This window comes from Schistosoma haematobium, chromosome 1, assembly GCF_000699445.3.
Source record: "Schistosoma haematobium chromosome 1, whole genome shotgun sequence".
Lineage (NCBI taxonomy): Eukaryota > Metazoa > Platyhelminthes > Trematoda > Strigeidida > Schistosomatidae > Schistosoma > Schistosoma haematobium.
Window position 1 is genome coordinate 75,988,826 of NC_067196.1, and position 13,797 is coordinate 76,002,622.

At 31.1% G+C, this 13,797-nt stretch overlaps 1 protein-coding gene across 3 annotated transcripts; it reads right to left on the bottom strand.

The window, feature by feature from the left end:
* Positions 1–1,688: 1,688 nt before the first annotated feature.
* On the bottom strand, positions 1,689–12,543 carry CELA2A_1 (Chymotrypsin-like elastase member 2A). 3 transcript variants are annotated; one of them, XM_051209706.1, is made up of 6 exons: positions 12,465–12,543; positions 4,407–4,800; positions 4,027–4,361; positions 3,847–3,977; positions 3,692–3,808; positions 1,689–2,043 (listed from the first exon to the last, which is right to left on the bottom strand). In XM_051209706.1, exons 1-4 carry the CDS (start codon positions 12,505–12,507, stop codon positions 3,973–3,975), a joined length of 777 nt encoding a protein of 258 aa, XP_051075165.1. In that variant the 5' UTR covers positions 12,508–12,543; the 3' UTR covers positions 1,689–2,043; positions 3,692–3,808; positions 3,847–3,972. The 3 variants fall into 3 exon arrangements, with proteins under 3 accessions (XP_051075165.1, XP_051075164.1, XP_051075166.1); XM_051209707.1 differs by having other exon boundaries at positions 1,788–2,043; positions 3,293–3,977; positions 4,027–4,800; XM_051209705.1 differs by having other exon boundaries at positions 1,689–4,361.
* Positions 12,544–13,797: the final 1,254 nt, after the last annotated feature.

Consider the following 13,797-nt stretch of genomic DNA (forward strand, 5'->3'; position numbering starts at 1 on the left):
AAATTAACTCTGGCAGTTACTATTCATTTAGTCATTGTCGGATACTACATAACTAGGTTTTATTTTACAAATATTTTCGAATTACGTTATATGATTTGTCCTGTTTTATCCAAATGTCATAATTTTGTGTTAAAATGTACACTACTTACAAATTCACAAGTAGAGCAAATTACTAAGAAAATCACTAGCTCTGACCACGTGCATACAAACACTCAGTCTCAATCATTTTATCAGAGTAATGAACACGTGGCATAGATAATTTGTTTTTATTTGTTTGAGGAAACCAGGAAGAGGGTTAATAACCCAGACTGTATTTCTTATTTTCATCCATAATGAGAGAAACGCCCTCTGTTCCTCTGAGATTCTAATCCAATCATCATCTGTATCCCAAGTTGATAGAGTGAACTAAGGACCACACGTACAGCAGTTCTAAACATTTACATTTAAGTTTGTACTGATATTATTTCCTAGAAAGGTAATGAAAGAATCACAATTATATCGTTCAGGATCATAAATACGACACCATAAAACACCTTTTTAAGCTAGAGAATTTCTTTCCCACTTCAAAATATTCCTTTGTAAATAAATAGAATTATCTTTAGCGTAATTATCGTTATCCATACAAATAACATATGTCTAATGAAGTCCATTGGCTGATTAACCTACTTGAATATCTAATTAATACATGAACTCTCAAATACACAAGAAGACAAAATGCATGAAAGATGAAGGAGAAACCACACAGCTTGTTTCTGATACAGTGTGTTACTATAAGTATCGTAAGTCGTAATTTAACTGTTAATATCTGTCCTTTATGAGAAATCAGTTCATTGTAGCACATTAATAAAGATAGACCACTACTACAGACTGTGGATTACATATAACTTGGAAATTAATAGAGACTACTGACTTAAATTTGACTACTATTTAGTTAATTTCTCAGAAACTAAAACGACTACCGGTTTTTTCGGCTGATATAATTACGAATTATTGGCATTAGAACTAAGAACTAAGGGACTTTGATTCAGCGGTCCAAAGGTAATGCACTTGCCACAAGAAATGACAGTCCTAAGTTCAGTAAGGTGTTAGTCGTAGATTAAGAGTAATAAGAAGAAGCGTCTATCTGGTGATCAGTGGTTCTCAACAAAGATAACGTATGTATATATTTCGATTAACCTACATTGGAAGTTAAAATGTTCCTGAGTGCTTGAAAACCTAAATACCTAACTACAAATGCATAAGAATTGTTTCTAGTTTATCAACTCAATTGAGTAGCTCTCCTAATTATGCGTCCGCTTAACAATCTGTTGTCAGTCAGATGTGGTTTTTGAAGGTAGAATTTTTGAAGAAACCGTGTCATTGCACTATCAATATGCCACTAAAACAGTATTTTCGACTAGTGCTGGAGATAAATTTGGTGGATTCAGAGGATAAAGTGATTTAATGTTTGATCCTGATACTTTTGCGTGTCATAGGCTGATCATCTCATACCAAGAAATATGACAAATTAAGTCAGACTGAAAGATTAACTGAGCCATCTATAATATGCGAACAGCCTGACCACAAAGAACTATAAATCTTTGAATTTATTCATCAATAAATATTATACCAATGTACATTACAAATTAACCTATGGGCGCAAGATTCATGGTTTTTCTCATAGGTGTCAGATCCACTATCAGTCAGAGCAGTCATTTAATTACATCTGTCCTGACATAAGATAAGTTTGACTAACTAGACGGGCAAATAACACTTTACCACGGTCGATGAAAGAAAACTAAGACAAGTATCAAATAACTCATCCAATTTTAATTCGTGTAAAACAAATAAACTGCATAAATATTCTCGTAACTGTAGAGCTACTGAAATAGATTAAAGTAGTCCGAATCGTAAACACAAAGTTTACTCGAAAGATTTAAGTTTTCCGTAGCCTGTAATGGATTCAATCCAATCCAAATAGGGATATAATGGTGTATAGATTGATGGGATCCCATTCAAACCACACTGAATTCCTGATGACGCGATACCAACAACGAACCATTTCTAAGGGTTAAAAAGAATATTTTGAAAATGACACTATCAATTCACACAATAATGCAACACTTAAAAACAAACTGGTATTACTTTACGTTTCTGGTGACAATAATCAGATAAGATATGTGTACTTCAGCTCCTTACACTTCTTCCCATAACCACTAGCTTGACTCAACAGTAGTTTATAAGCTACAAGGATATTGAGCATCGAAGATCGTCACTGTTGAAAATTCTTGGCGTTTTCCGATTTCTAATTTCTTAATTTCATTATATTATTGCGATTAATGTTATTTCAATGTTAAAAGATCCATTTTTCTGTTGCATTCCTTGATAAATTATGTCAACAAGAAGCCATTTTCATTTCACCTGTGATAATTTTCCGTACCGTACTTTTTCAATTGTATTACATCCATAATTAAACATAAAACAACTTTCATTAAAGCCTCATGGACATGACATCAGTTACTCATCAGTAGTGTATGTTTATCCTAGATTTCCTTTGAAAAACAATTCCTTCTTCCTATTAAAAAGAACTTCAACATAAAGACATATACACAAAAATGAATTAGTCAAGATACTAAAATCATGTATTAAGCAATGTAACCTTTCATTATGCTTTTCCTACTTATGCCTACTTAATTTCCTAGAGTCAAATTATATGTATGAGCATACCTAAACATATACAAATAAATATTGATGTGGTAAATAATAATATTCAAGGCATGAATGAGATATTTCGAATGATAGTTATCGCTTGAATTATTTCGAATTCAATAATACAAATTACAGTAATCGCTGTTAAACTTCGTTAACTAGTTCATACTTAATAATAATAGTAATAAAGGGAGTTTGTCTTAGGCTTTTCTGATAATTGGTTCTCTTACGTTTATTGAACACACTCAATGCTATATTGAATGGTAAGACAATCTATTCATATTCCCATAAAAGTTATAAGAGAGAGAGAGAAGGAAGCAATCAAAAAGGATATAATATACAATTAATGAATAGAAAAAAGACATTGTTGTCTCATATCCAGTTTGTGGATAAGTGAAAATAATAATTTTGCTTTTCTCAACAACAACAAAAGCACTGATGATTATTTTAGGAAATGACCTTATTTCTACCGAATGGTAAATAGGTTAAAAGAAACTATCTATAAATATTTATGTATATATAATTAAAGGATATTTCGTTTGTAATAAAACGAAGTTAGAAATAAAAGAGGATCAGAATATGAAACAAAACTATTTATGTTTACCTGGTGTTGTTTTAATTGTAACTTCCCATTGTTATTTAGAACTGCAAGTGATCAGTCTCATGTTGGCATATGTGCATCCTGTGCGGATTGCCTCGATATAGCCTTAAGTCACAAGCTTTTCTCTAAGCAAAGATGGATAGTGGCTAGCAGTGAACTCCAATTTGACTCGCATATCGTCCAATTTGAGACTTATCAGCTGGACGTACCTGCATCTCAGATTTGATGTTCACTCGGGTACTCGAACCCAGTACCGTTCACTTCAAACGCCATCGCATTATCCATTTAGCTACTGAGTCCTGATTGAATTAATTGGTCATTTATTAAAAACATCTTAATACATTTTCGCCGCTAAATTATTTGAAACAATCCACTTCAAAACGTTTAAAATAAACCTCTCACCTTTATAAATTTCGAATAATTTTTTGATTCAATGCATAAAAGTGGTCCACCACTATCTCCTTGACATGTATCACCATCTACATATCTTCCACCAGCGCATAAATAACTAAAAGGACACTTTTGACCAATAGAATTATCAATGAAACTTTGTTTACAAATATTTATCCATTCATATTCTTGTTGTTGTTCATAACTTTTGATTTGTTTTATTTCTGTTTCTAATTGTAATTTCTTCCATAATCCATTACAGGATTCAAGATGTACAAATGCAACATGAAAATCTATACTAAATAAAATGAATCAATTATATATTTATCTTAATTAGAAACTTATACAATTATTAGAATTTGTATTCTTTATATCGCGATATTTTAAATGACCAACACCTGAAACTATACATATATATTCTTGACTACTTATTAGTAGTTTATCATTTATTAATAAAAAATGTTTCAATTCTTCATAATTATAAATTTCATTGGTAAGTGAATCAAGAATAGAGTGTTTTAATTTAATTAAACCAATATCTGGTGATAAACTTTGACCTTGTGTAAAATTTGGATGAAGAATTAATGCATCAATCGATTTTGCTTTATCATTAGGTTTAAAATGAATTGATGATTTATCCATGTATTGACGTAGTTTTGATATTTGAAGACTTTTAATACTACTATTATATAGTGAGAAAAATATAAGTAAAAAAATACTGGAATACCTTTGAAATGGACTAATACAATGAGCTGCAGTTAATACCCATTCATTACTAATAAGTAGACCACCGCATAAATGCCTTGGTTTTACTGTTCTAAATCCATGAAGTGTATAACTTATTGAAACAAATCGATCAAGAAGAAATTGTATTAAACTTTCTGGAATTTGTACGCTATGAAAAAAGTAATTCTGTGCTATTTGTCTTTTGTCTTCTGAAATATCTCCTACTGATTGTTTAAATTCAGGAGTCTTATGAGGTGGAATGGTTTGTGATTGACTACTGATACTAATAATTTCTGGTTTCATAAAATCCACTTTTCCATTCTGATTCACTATTAACTGATGACCTCCATAAATGACGGGTTGAATGACGCTTGAATAATTACAATTCACATTATCTGTAAGATGCAAAAAAGATCTGAACTTTATTTTGCTTAAAAAAAAAGAGAATACCTTAAGTTGGCCAACTTACAATCAAACCATCACCTTAAAATCGATACTACAAAGAATTTACATCTACGGTGAATCAGGAATTACCTATTACATTTAGATCATTTGGATTCTGAGACTTGATAAGAGCGTACAACTGAAACCAATGGATAACACAGGACTAGTTTCCAAACTGATTTATTTCTTTTATGAGAGCTGTTTTCCAGTTTACCTAATCTCTGTCAAGCCATTAAAAGGAATAATGATTAACTCGCAACTATATTAGCAGACTAAGAGGAACGATGCTTTTCAAATTCTAGACCCTGAGATAGGATAGTGTTAACCATTCGTCATATCATAAAATGACAGCATCTGTAAAAGGTACCACTATCAAATCTGAACCTGTTAATTCAATAAATACTACCCTCACTAAAGAGTCGTAAACAAGAAACAATCATTTGTTTGTGATCGCCCTTTGAATTTAACAATGAGATCTACCCTTAAAGTAGTTATTTCTTTTAAATCCATAGTCAACGTATCGTCTTATCATCATACAGCCAATAGCACTAATAATATCATATCACTAACAAAGTAATACCACTAAACCATGATTCAGGTGGCCTAAATGTAAGTACAGAATTCCAAATAAAGTATTACTAAAAACATACAATACAGTTATTCGACTAAAAGAATTGCACATAAACACTAAAGTTTATTAATCGTGAGTCAGTCTGTTTAAACCCAATAGACTAGACGCTTGTAACAAAACTGTAATTTCAAAAACCAGGGAAATTACAGAATTTCGTGTCATTTAGGTAAAACAAATACAACTTGAACACCTGTTCAAAAAGAATTGATCACAGTTGCTACACTAAAGTCGTTATGAATGATACCCTCTAAAAGGTCAATGAAAGCTTGGCGATTAAATCACCGTTCTCAGAGGATGTAAGTCAAACAGAATTATCATCCTAAAAGCTACAAATACACTTCATAATCTCACAAAATATGATAGTGGTCTTTGAAAAGTTATTTTTGAACTATTATTGATACTGAGTTCAAAATACTTTATTTCCTATAAAACCAAATTAAAGCTGACGAATCAAGCTTCAAATTTTATGCGACAAAAAGACGAATTCACACTTACATATAAAACGATAGAAAGAACGTGCCCACGATCTCCTTACAAAATAAAAATTCTTTAAGATTTCTGACCATGCTGATTTTAATAAGCTTAGAAGAAACCATTTTACTTCTGTCTAAAGCTTTAAAAAATCATGTATGTTTCGAATATATCAAGGACTTTCACGTAACCGAAAAGAATGAAGCCCTAGAAAATCTTGGTCCAGTGTTCCAAGTTTTCAATGATGGTCTACTATTAATCGGTTCATCATCCCACTGAAATATCATATTCACAAACAAATAGTTCAAATAATCATCTTTACTACTGTCTGTAGTCAGAATAATAAAACTAAATATAAGTCAAAAAGCGAACACCCAAATCTTAATACCTTAGATAAATTTCTTGCAATTTTGAGTGCAACAACAATGTCTAAGAAACATACCTTAAACTATAGTGACATCTGTTTTAGAACATAAAATCACTTATGTGTACCGGGGGAAACAACTTTAAGTACACTAAACAAGATTGAATATGCTAAATATATATATATATCATATTGATATATAATAAGTAGTCAAATATATTAGATAAATTACCTAGTTACTAGACTAATGAAGATAATGTGAATATGGTTAAAATGTATGTGTTTCTAATGTTTTAAGTAACGGTATAATTTTTTCAAATTCCGCTTACCTTTCACTGATGAATATTAACAAGCTATGAAAACAATAATAAAAGCCTCTAAAAACTGTCTGTTATACATTATTCTGATAGCTTGCGTAATGATCAATAATTAACAAATAATTATAATGTCGTTTTAAGTGGTGGATTTCACTTTTTCCTTTAACTAATAGTCGTTACTAGTCTTTATTTAGTCATTCTTCAACGAGAGTTTATAGATTTGAAAATTTTAGTCTGTAGATCATTATTATAGTTCTTTGAAAGAAGAAAAGACTTTGATATTAGCTTTCATACGATATTTGCAGATACTATTGGGAAGATATTCTGGAATGTAATAGATTTGCTGCCCATAAATATTTTACAAAAAACAAACATTGGAAAAGTATTTGAACATTTGCAAGACCCAGTAGAATCCTTCACTGAAAAATCTTAGATATATTGATAGCACTGTTATAACTTGTGGCCTTGTGCCCTATAAATATATAACATAATGATACCGCCAATTAAAGAATAGTGATTTATCGATCGGACCAATGATGCATAAACCCTTACGCGCAGTCCTTATAGATCCTTCTTCCTGTCTAGCCCTCTCTGTTGAGTCCAGAATACCAATCCCAGCCTCTGCGATATGAATAATGTATTTCAAAACATATTGGGTTTATATGCAAACCAAGCAGACCACATCGTACTACAAAATAGAAAACAACCTTTGTACAAGATTAAGCCAAGAGTGACTATGAATGTGAGAGACTGTAATTAATAGACTGGGCACAACTCAATAACGGTAAATCGTATAATAATAGTCTATGAGTCAAAATAAAGCTTATAATAAGAGGAACATGAATATGCATAGTATAGTCATTTGAGAATTATATAATAAAAATGTATGTATCGTATTAGTCCATAAATAGTTCTTAAAAGTTACCATGCATAATTCTCGTCGGGATATAACAAGTGCTTAGTGAGATCAGTTTAGCTTGGAATTAGAAAAAAATTCTGATAATATTAAATACAGTTAAATAGATTTTACTCAATGTACATTTGTATTTCACTTGAATGAAATTTCCCATCCGTCAATGTTCTCATTTAAGCCAACACCATAAATCTAAACAGCAATTCAATTTTCATTAATAACATTTCTAGGTCTTGTCTATTACATTATTATTTTTAAATACACTTTTCAGCACTAACGAAAAGCAAACTTATAATCAGACTAATAAAAATCAAGAAATGTTGAATAGACGTTCCATAACAATTATAAAAACATATAATCAGTATGAAACTTAAACGATACATCAGAAACCCCAGTTGCATTGTTGCATGAGTTGTATTGTCCATTTATGAATTCTAACTAAATTCTATCAATCAACTTTGATATGTGACTAATAAAGTTAATAACTTGATTCTGTAGTTCATTGTATGAGATGAGGAATAACAAAAGATAATCGACACAAAAAGCCTACTTGAACTAAGTAACGTGTAAAAAAGCAAGTGGATGATACGATTTAAGTCATGTTAGGTTTTTCACCTTGTACTTCAATTAATGATTGTTCGCCTACGTTACACAGAGGATAGTAGATAGGCTTAAATACAAAACACCATGAATCAGGCTTTCTAGTAATCAATACTGACTATAATCTCTAGATCAAATCGTTCACCATGATTGTCAAAATAAATAAATCTTTGCCAATGATATTCCAAGGGATGTTGGATAGATAAGATCAACAGATATAAAGTCATTTAAACTCACTGATATCCCCTACAATTATCGGGTCCTAAACATGTATCATTCAGTGAAGTAGTTGGTAAAATTGATGCCTAAGAAGAAGAAGAAGAACCGACTATGCTCAGGACTTAACACTTGTTATGAATAAACTTAAGTCAACTACATTACATTAAAACATATTAATTACTATCCAAAATTGGTTTAATTTACTAAACTAAATTCAATCTAATAAATAAGAACTTTTGTCTAAATTTGATCGAATAGTTTCACAGTATTTAAGCGCTGAGTTGATGTGAGACATTAAAAAGAAAGAATGTATTTGTAAAATCTCAATGAAAGAATTTGAAGTAAATCCAACATTTCACCTGGCAGTCTGATCCAAGCTTTTTCAAGGAAATATATTTCCTTTTTACAAATACATTCTTTCTCTTTAAATTCAATCTAATCCTAAAAGTCAATTAAACACAAGGGGAAAACCAAGGTCCTCAAATACAACACGGAGAACACCAATCCAATCACTCTTGATGGCAAAACTCTGGAAGATGTAGAATCCTTTACATACCTGGGAAGCATCATCGATGAACAAGGAGGTTAAGATGCAGACGTAAAGTCGAGGATTGGAAAAGCAAGGGCTGCATTCCTACAGTTGAAGAACATATGCAACTGAAAACAACTGTCTGTCAACCTATATCAAAGTCACAATCTTCAATACGAACGTCAAGGCAGTTCTACTTTATGGAGCTGGAACTTGGAGAACTACAAAAACCAGCATCAAGAAGGCACAAGTATTTATAAATGGTTATGTACGCAAGATACTCAACATCCATTGACCGGATACGATCATCAACAGCCTTCTCTGGGAGAGAACAAACCATCTCCCAGCTGAAGAAGAAATTAGGAAAAGACGATGGAAATGGATAGAACATATATTACGCAAATCATAAAACTGCATCACGATACAAGCCGTAACTGGGATTCCTGAAGTGAAGCGGAAAAGAGGAAGGCCAAAGAGCACATTACGTTGGGAAATAGAAGCAGATATGAAAAGGACGAATAACAACTGCAAGGAGCTAGAAGGGATTGCCCAGAACAGGGTTGGATGGAGAATGCTGGTGAGTGGCCTATGCTCCTTTACGAGGAGTAACAGCCGTAAATAACTAAGTAATAATTCTCCTCTTTCAATGTTTCAGAACTTTTCGAAAAAAAAACCAATAAATTTCATTTGTACAAAATAATAAATTAAATGGACTGACAACAAGAAAATCAATTTATAATTGACATTAATGCTCTAATAATCTCAGTTTTATTTATTCATGAATTCATGAATGAATACTATTTATAGGATATACCTAATGATATTTACATAGGGTAATATATACGTTAAAATACTTTTCTATGGGAAGATTTACGCCAAATCATTTATAAACGTATTCATTCAATATAATTACATGCGTTATGTTGTGATACATTACCTGTCTCGTTTACAATACAAATATATATGTCATTCTCATTTCTTTATCATGTCACTATTATATTGATGTCAAATAGATAATGAAACTAAATATATAGAATGAAATATAAAGTTGACAAACTGCCTGAGGTCTCTATTAGTCACAAATGTTTTTCTTTGTTTTGTGTTGTTTTCTTTTTTAATTATTCGACAATTAAATTGAAATTTATGTAACTTATTTTAAGAACAATGCTAATAAAGCAATTAGTTTATGGATTTAATATACTGAATATTATTCTAAAGAAAATGCACTCATCCTGATAGTAATTATTAGAATAGAAATTAGGTTATATTATTGATTAGTTACAACATAATATGTATTATCAATGGTTAAGATCATGAGTCAGTTGAAGCTAGATCACGATGGAAAACCTGGAAGCAACGGACGGCTGTTTCGTCCTATTGTGGGACGCCTCAGCAGTGCGCATCCACGACCTCGCTCCCTGCGAGATTTGAATCTAGGACCTACTGGTTTCGCGCACGAGCACTTAACCACTAGACTACTGAGCTGGCCGGTATCCAACGGTGTTAATGTCTAACTTCTAATCCACGATACTATGTTAGTGGTTGATGGATCATATTTTCTCTTTTTTTGATAAACGTTTTAACTCTTTCACACACACATATACATATTGATACTTAATTTCAAATTGATTATCTTAAATAAGATACTGATTATAGAGATTGTATATCATGAAAATTATGCATGTCATGATATGAAATGAATATTTTATACATTTCAAGAACTGATATAGATTGATATCTTAAAGAATAAATAAATTTTACAGTTTCTTTAAAGAACTGATAGGTTTCTAAAATGTTATATGTCAAAAATTGGTTTGTCTATTCAAATGGGGTTTAATTTGTTTGTTTTTTTAAATTTATTTATTCCTTATCTAATCTCTTTACTTGACTCATGATCTCAACTATTAAAATTACCATAATATTCACAAAACCCCTTCTGATGCTAATCAATATATGCTCACTAGTAACTAGCTTCAAGGTGTATATCCTGAAGTTCTAGTGAGAAGCAGTGACCAATGGAGTTCAACTAAATTTGTTGTGAGATAGTAAATCACTGATGACAATGGTGGATATTTCACTCAATTTCGTGGATTAGTTGAAGTTAGACATTAAAACCGTTGAATACTGGCCGGATCAGTGGTCTAATGGTTAAGCCTTCGCGCGCTAGACTGATAGGTCCTGAGTTCAAATCCCTCAAGATGAGGTTGTGGATGCGCACTATTGAGGAATCTTACAATTGGACGAAACGACCTTCTAGTGCTTCCAGGTTTTTCATGGTGATCTATCTTCAATTGACTCATGATCTCAACTATTGAGATTAAAGAATCATTGAATAACTGTTTACAGTATATACTTAATTTATTGATTTATATAAACATAGATAAAATCCATATAATAAAACTGAAGTTGTTTTAATAAATTCATTGAGTTGATTTTTGACTCATATATATATATATATTATAAGATTTTAAAGCTTAACAGATTATCATCATCAACAACAACAAGATTCAGTAAAGTATAATAATCACAATTGATTGATCACTGGGTAGTGATCAATGTCATGTGTGTCAAGTTCTTATTTAGTGCAGATCGAATTGTAATTACATCTCAGTCCTACAGGAGGTTATTCGCGGCCCGGATAACCCAGTGGTAACGTCTCTGACTGTGAAACTGGGTGACACGGGATCGAATCCGCCAGGGGGCACCAGTTCCCTCAAGGTTACAGGTACACCTTGCTTACGAATGTCAAGTAGCACGAAACTTGGGTCCAGGGTTTCCTGTTGACTACCTCCAACCACCATCCAATCTCAAAGTATAATAAAGTTGTACTTTTGAAAGATATTCATAAATAGATTCGAGGAAGTCTTATCTTACAAATAATTCTTATAAATTATTGTTTTTATTTATAATGTTAGAATGATGTATTTCGTTGAAATTTAGTGCTTCTTAATTTCACAGATTGAAATCATGAGTCAATTGAAGCTTGACCACCATGGAAAACCTGGAAGCACTGGACGGCCGTTTCGTCCTAGTATGGGACTCCTCAGCAGTGCGCATCCACGATCCCGCACTCCGCGAGATTCGAACCCAGAACCCATCAGTCTCGCGCCAGGCTCTTAACCAACTAGACCACTGAGCTGGCATCCAACGGTGTTAATGTGTAACTTCAACCAATCCACGAAGTTGCGCCACCGTATACCATTGTCTTCAGTGAGCTGATATCTCACCACAGACCTGGTTGAACTCCACTGGTAACAGCTTCTCATGATTTCAATCTGTGAAATTTCTAAAATCTCCACAAACAGCTTAATTGTTTATAATGATAAAATTCAAAACACATTCGGAATTACTAGTTTTGATTACTACAGTTAATGTTTCTTATGTAAATCAATCTGAATATTTAGTTAATCATTCAAATAAATCTTCATGAAATAGTCAATAATAATCATTAATATGAAATTGAAGATGAATGATTTAGGAATTTCCGGGGTTTTGTTTGAGAAGAATAAAAAAAGATGATGTAATCATACTATACTGATTTAATGTTTACAGTGAAATATTTTAAACTTACATACTAAATTTATTATTGTTATAATATTGTATAATATAATCATTGTTATATTTTTTTGTTTATTATGATACTACTATTATAACTACTATTTAATTAATCTCTATGCACTTTTACCAAATTTCATATTTTATCAATTCACTGACATCATAATTATTTTCATATTCATCAATAATAACCCAATAACTATGTACTCAAATACATAAACAAATATGTTTAAACATGTACACACACATGCACACACACACACACACTGGTAAGTACATACATATACAAAGAGACATTTAAAAATCAACAATTCATAATAAAGTACAAATATATATATATGGATATAATACTTGAAAAGAGATAAATTGATTTTCTTTTACACATTTATACTGTTTCGTAATTCTACAAATCAAAATCAAATGAATCTTAATGTAGCTATTAAATTATGAATCCATTGAATGTTTTATTATTCATCTAGTAAATAACTGTTAATTATCAAGTATCCATTTATCTTAGATATTCTATAATTAGAAGAGATAAAATATTAGGTGTCCAATGTGTTTACATCCCAGAATTTACTCCAGAGATCATATGGATACGTATATATATATATATATATATATATATATATATATATATATACTGTTATATTTTGAAACTATGTTGTAATCAAAAAAAGCATACCACAAGTTGTTTGCCAATTTCATCCTGTTTTTTTTGTGTGTGACTAATCAAATGTTATTGTTATTGTTTTCATTTGAGGTATTTATTCACATTCCGTAGTTTATTATAATCCTAGAAGAGTAAAAAACAGAAGTATATATATATTGGCCAATTTATTTTATACTGATGTATTGATTATTCGATGTTTTTATGTAGTGTATCGTCATTATTGTCCATGAGAATGAGTTAAATAATAACTGTACAGTTAAGGAGGAAGAATGTATTTGTAAAATCTGGTCCAAACTTTTTCAAGGAAAAAGATTGCCAGGTGAAATGTCGAATTTACTTTAAATTCATTCGTTGAAATTTTACAAATACATTCTTCCTCATTAATTTCTCACATCAACTCAGCGCTTAAATACTGTGAAACTATTCGAACAACTGGACAATTTTACAGCTAATTTTGAAATATGATCATTTAAATGAATTTGATTTTAGAAATATACTGGGTTTGTAAACATTATTAAACTATAAACTAGTTTTAATGTTGAGTAGTTAGAGGAAATTCGATAGGAAGCAGCCAACACAAGATTCATGCTAGTTGGAATAAGTCATTCAAGTGATTTGAATAAGTTATTGATAATTTTCATACTGTGATATTGGTAACTTTAGTTGCCTCAAGGTT

Coding starts and splice junctions, on each gene's coding strand:
- CELA2A_1 (XM_051209707.1), bottom strand. CDS start 12,507: ATGATTATATTATACAATATTATAACAATAATAAATTTAGTAT. Junction 4,801..12,464: donor AACAATAATAAATTTAGTAT/GTAAGTTTAAAA, acceptor TGCATCTTACAG/ATAATGTGAATTGTAATTAT.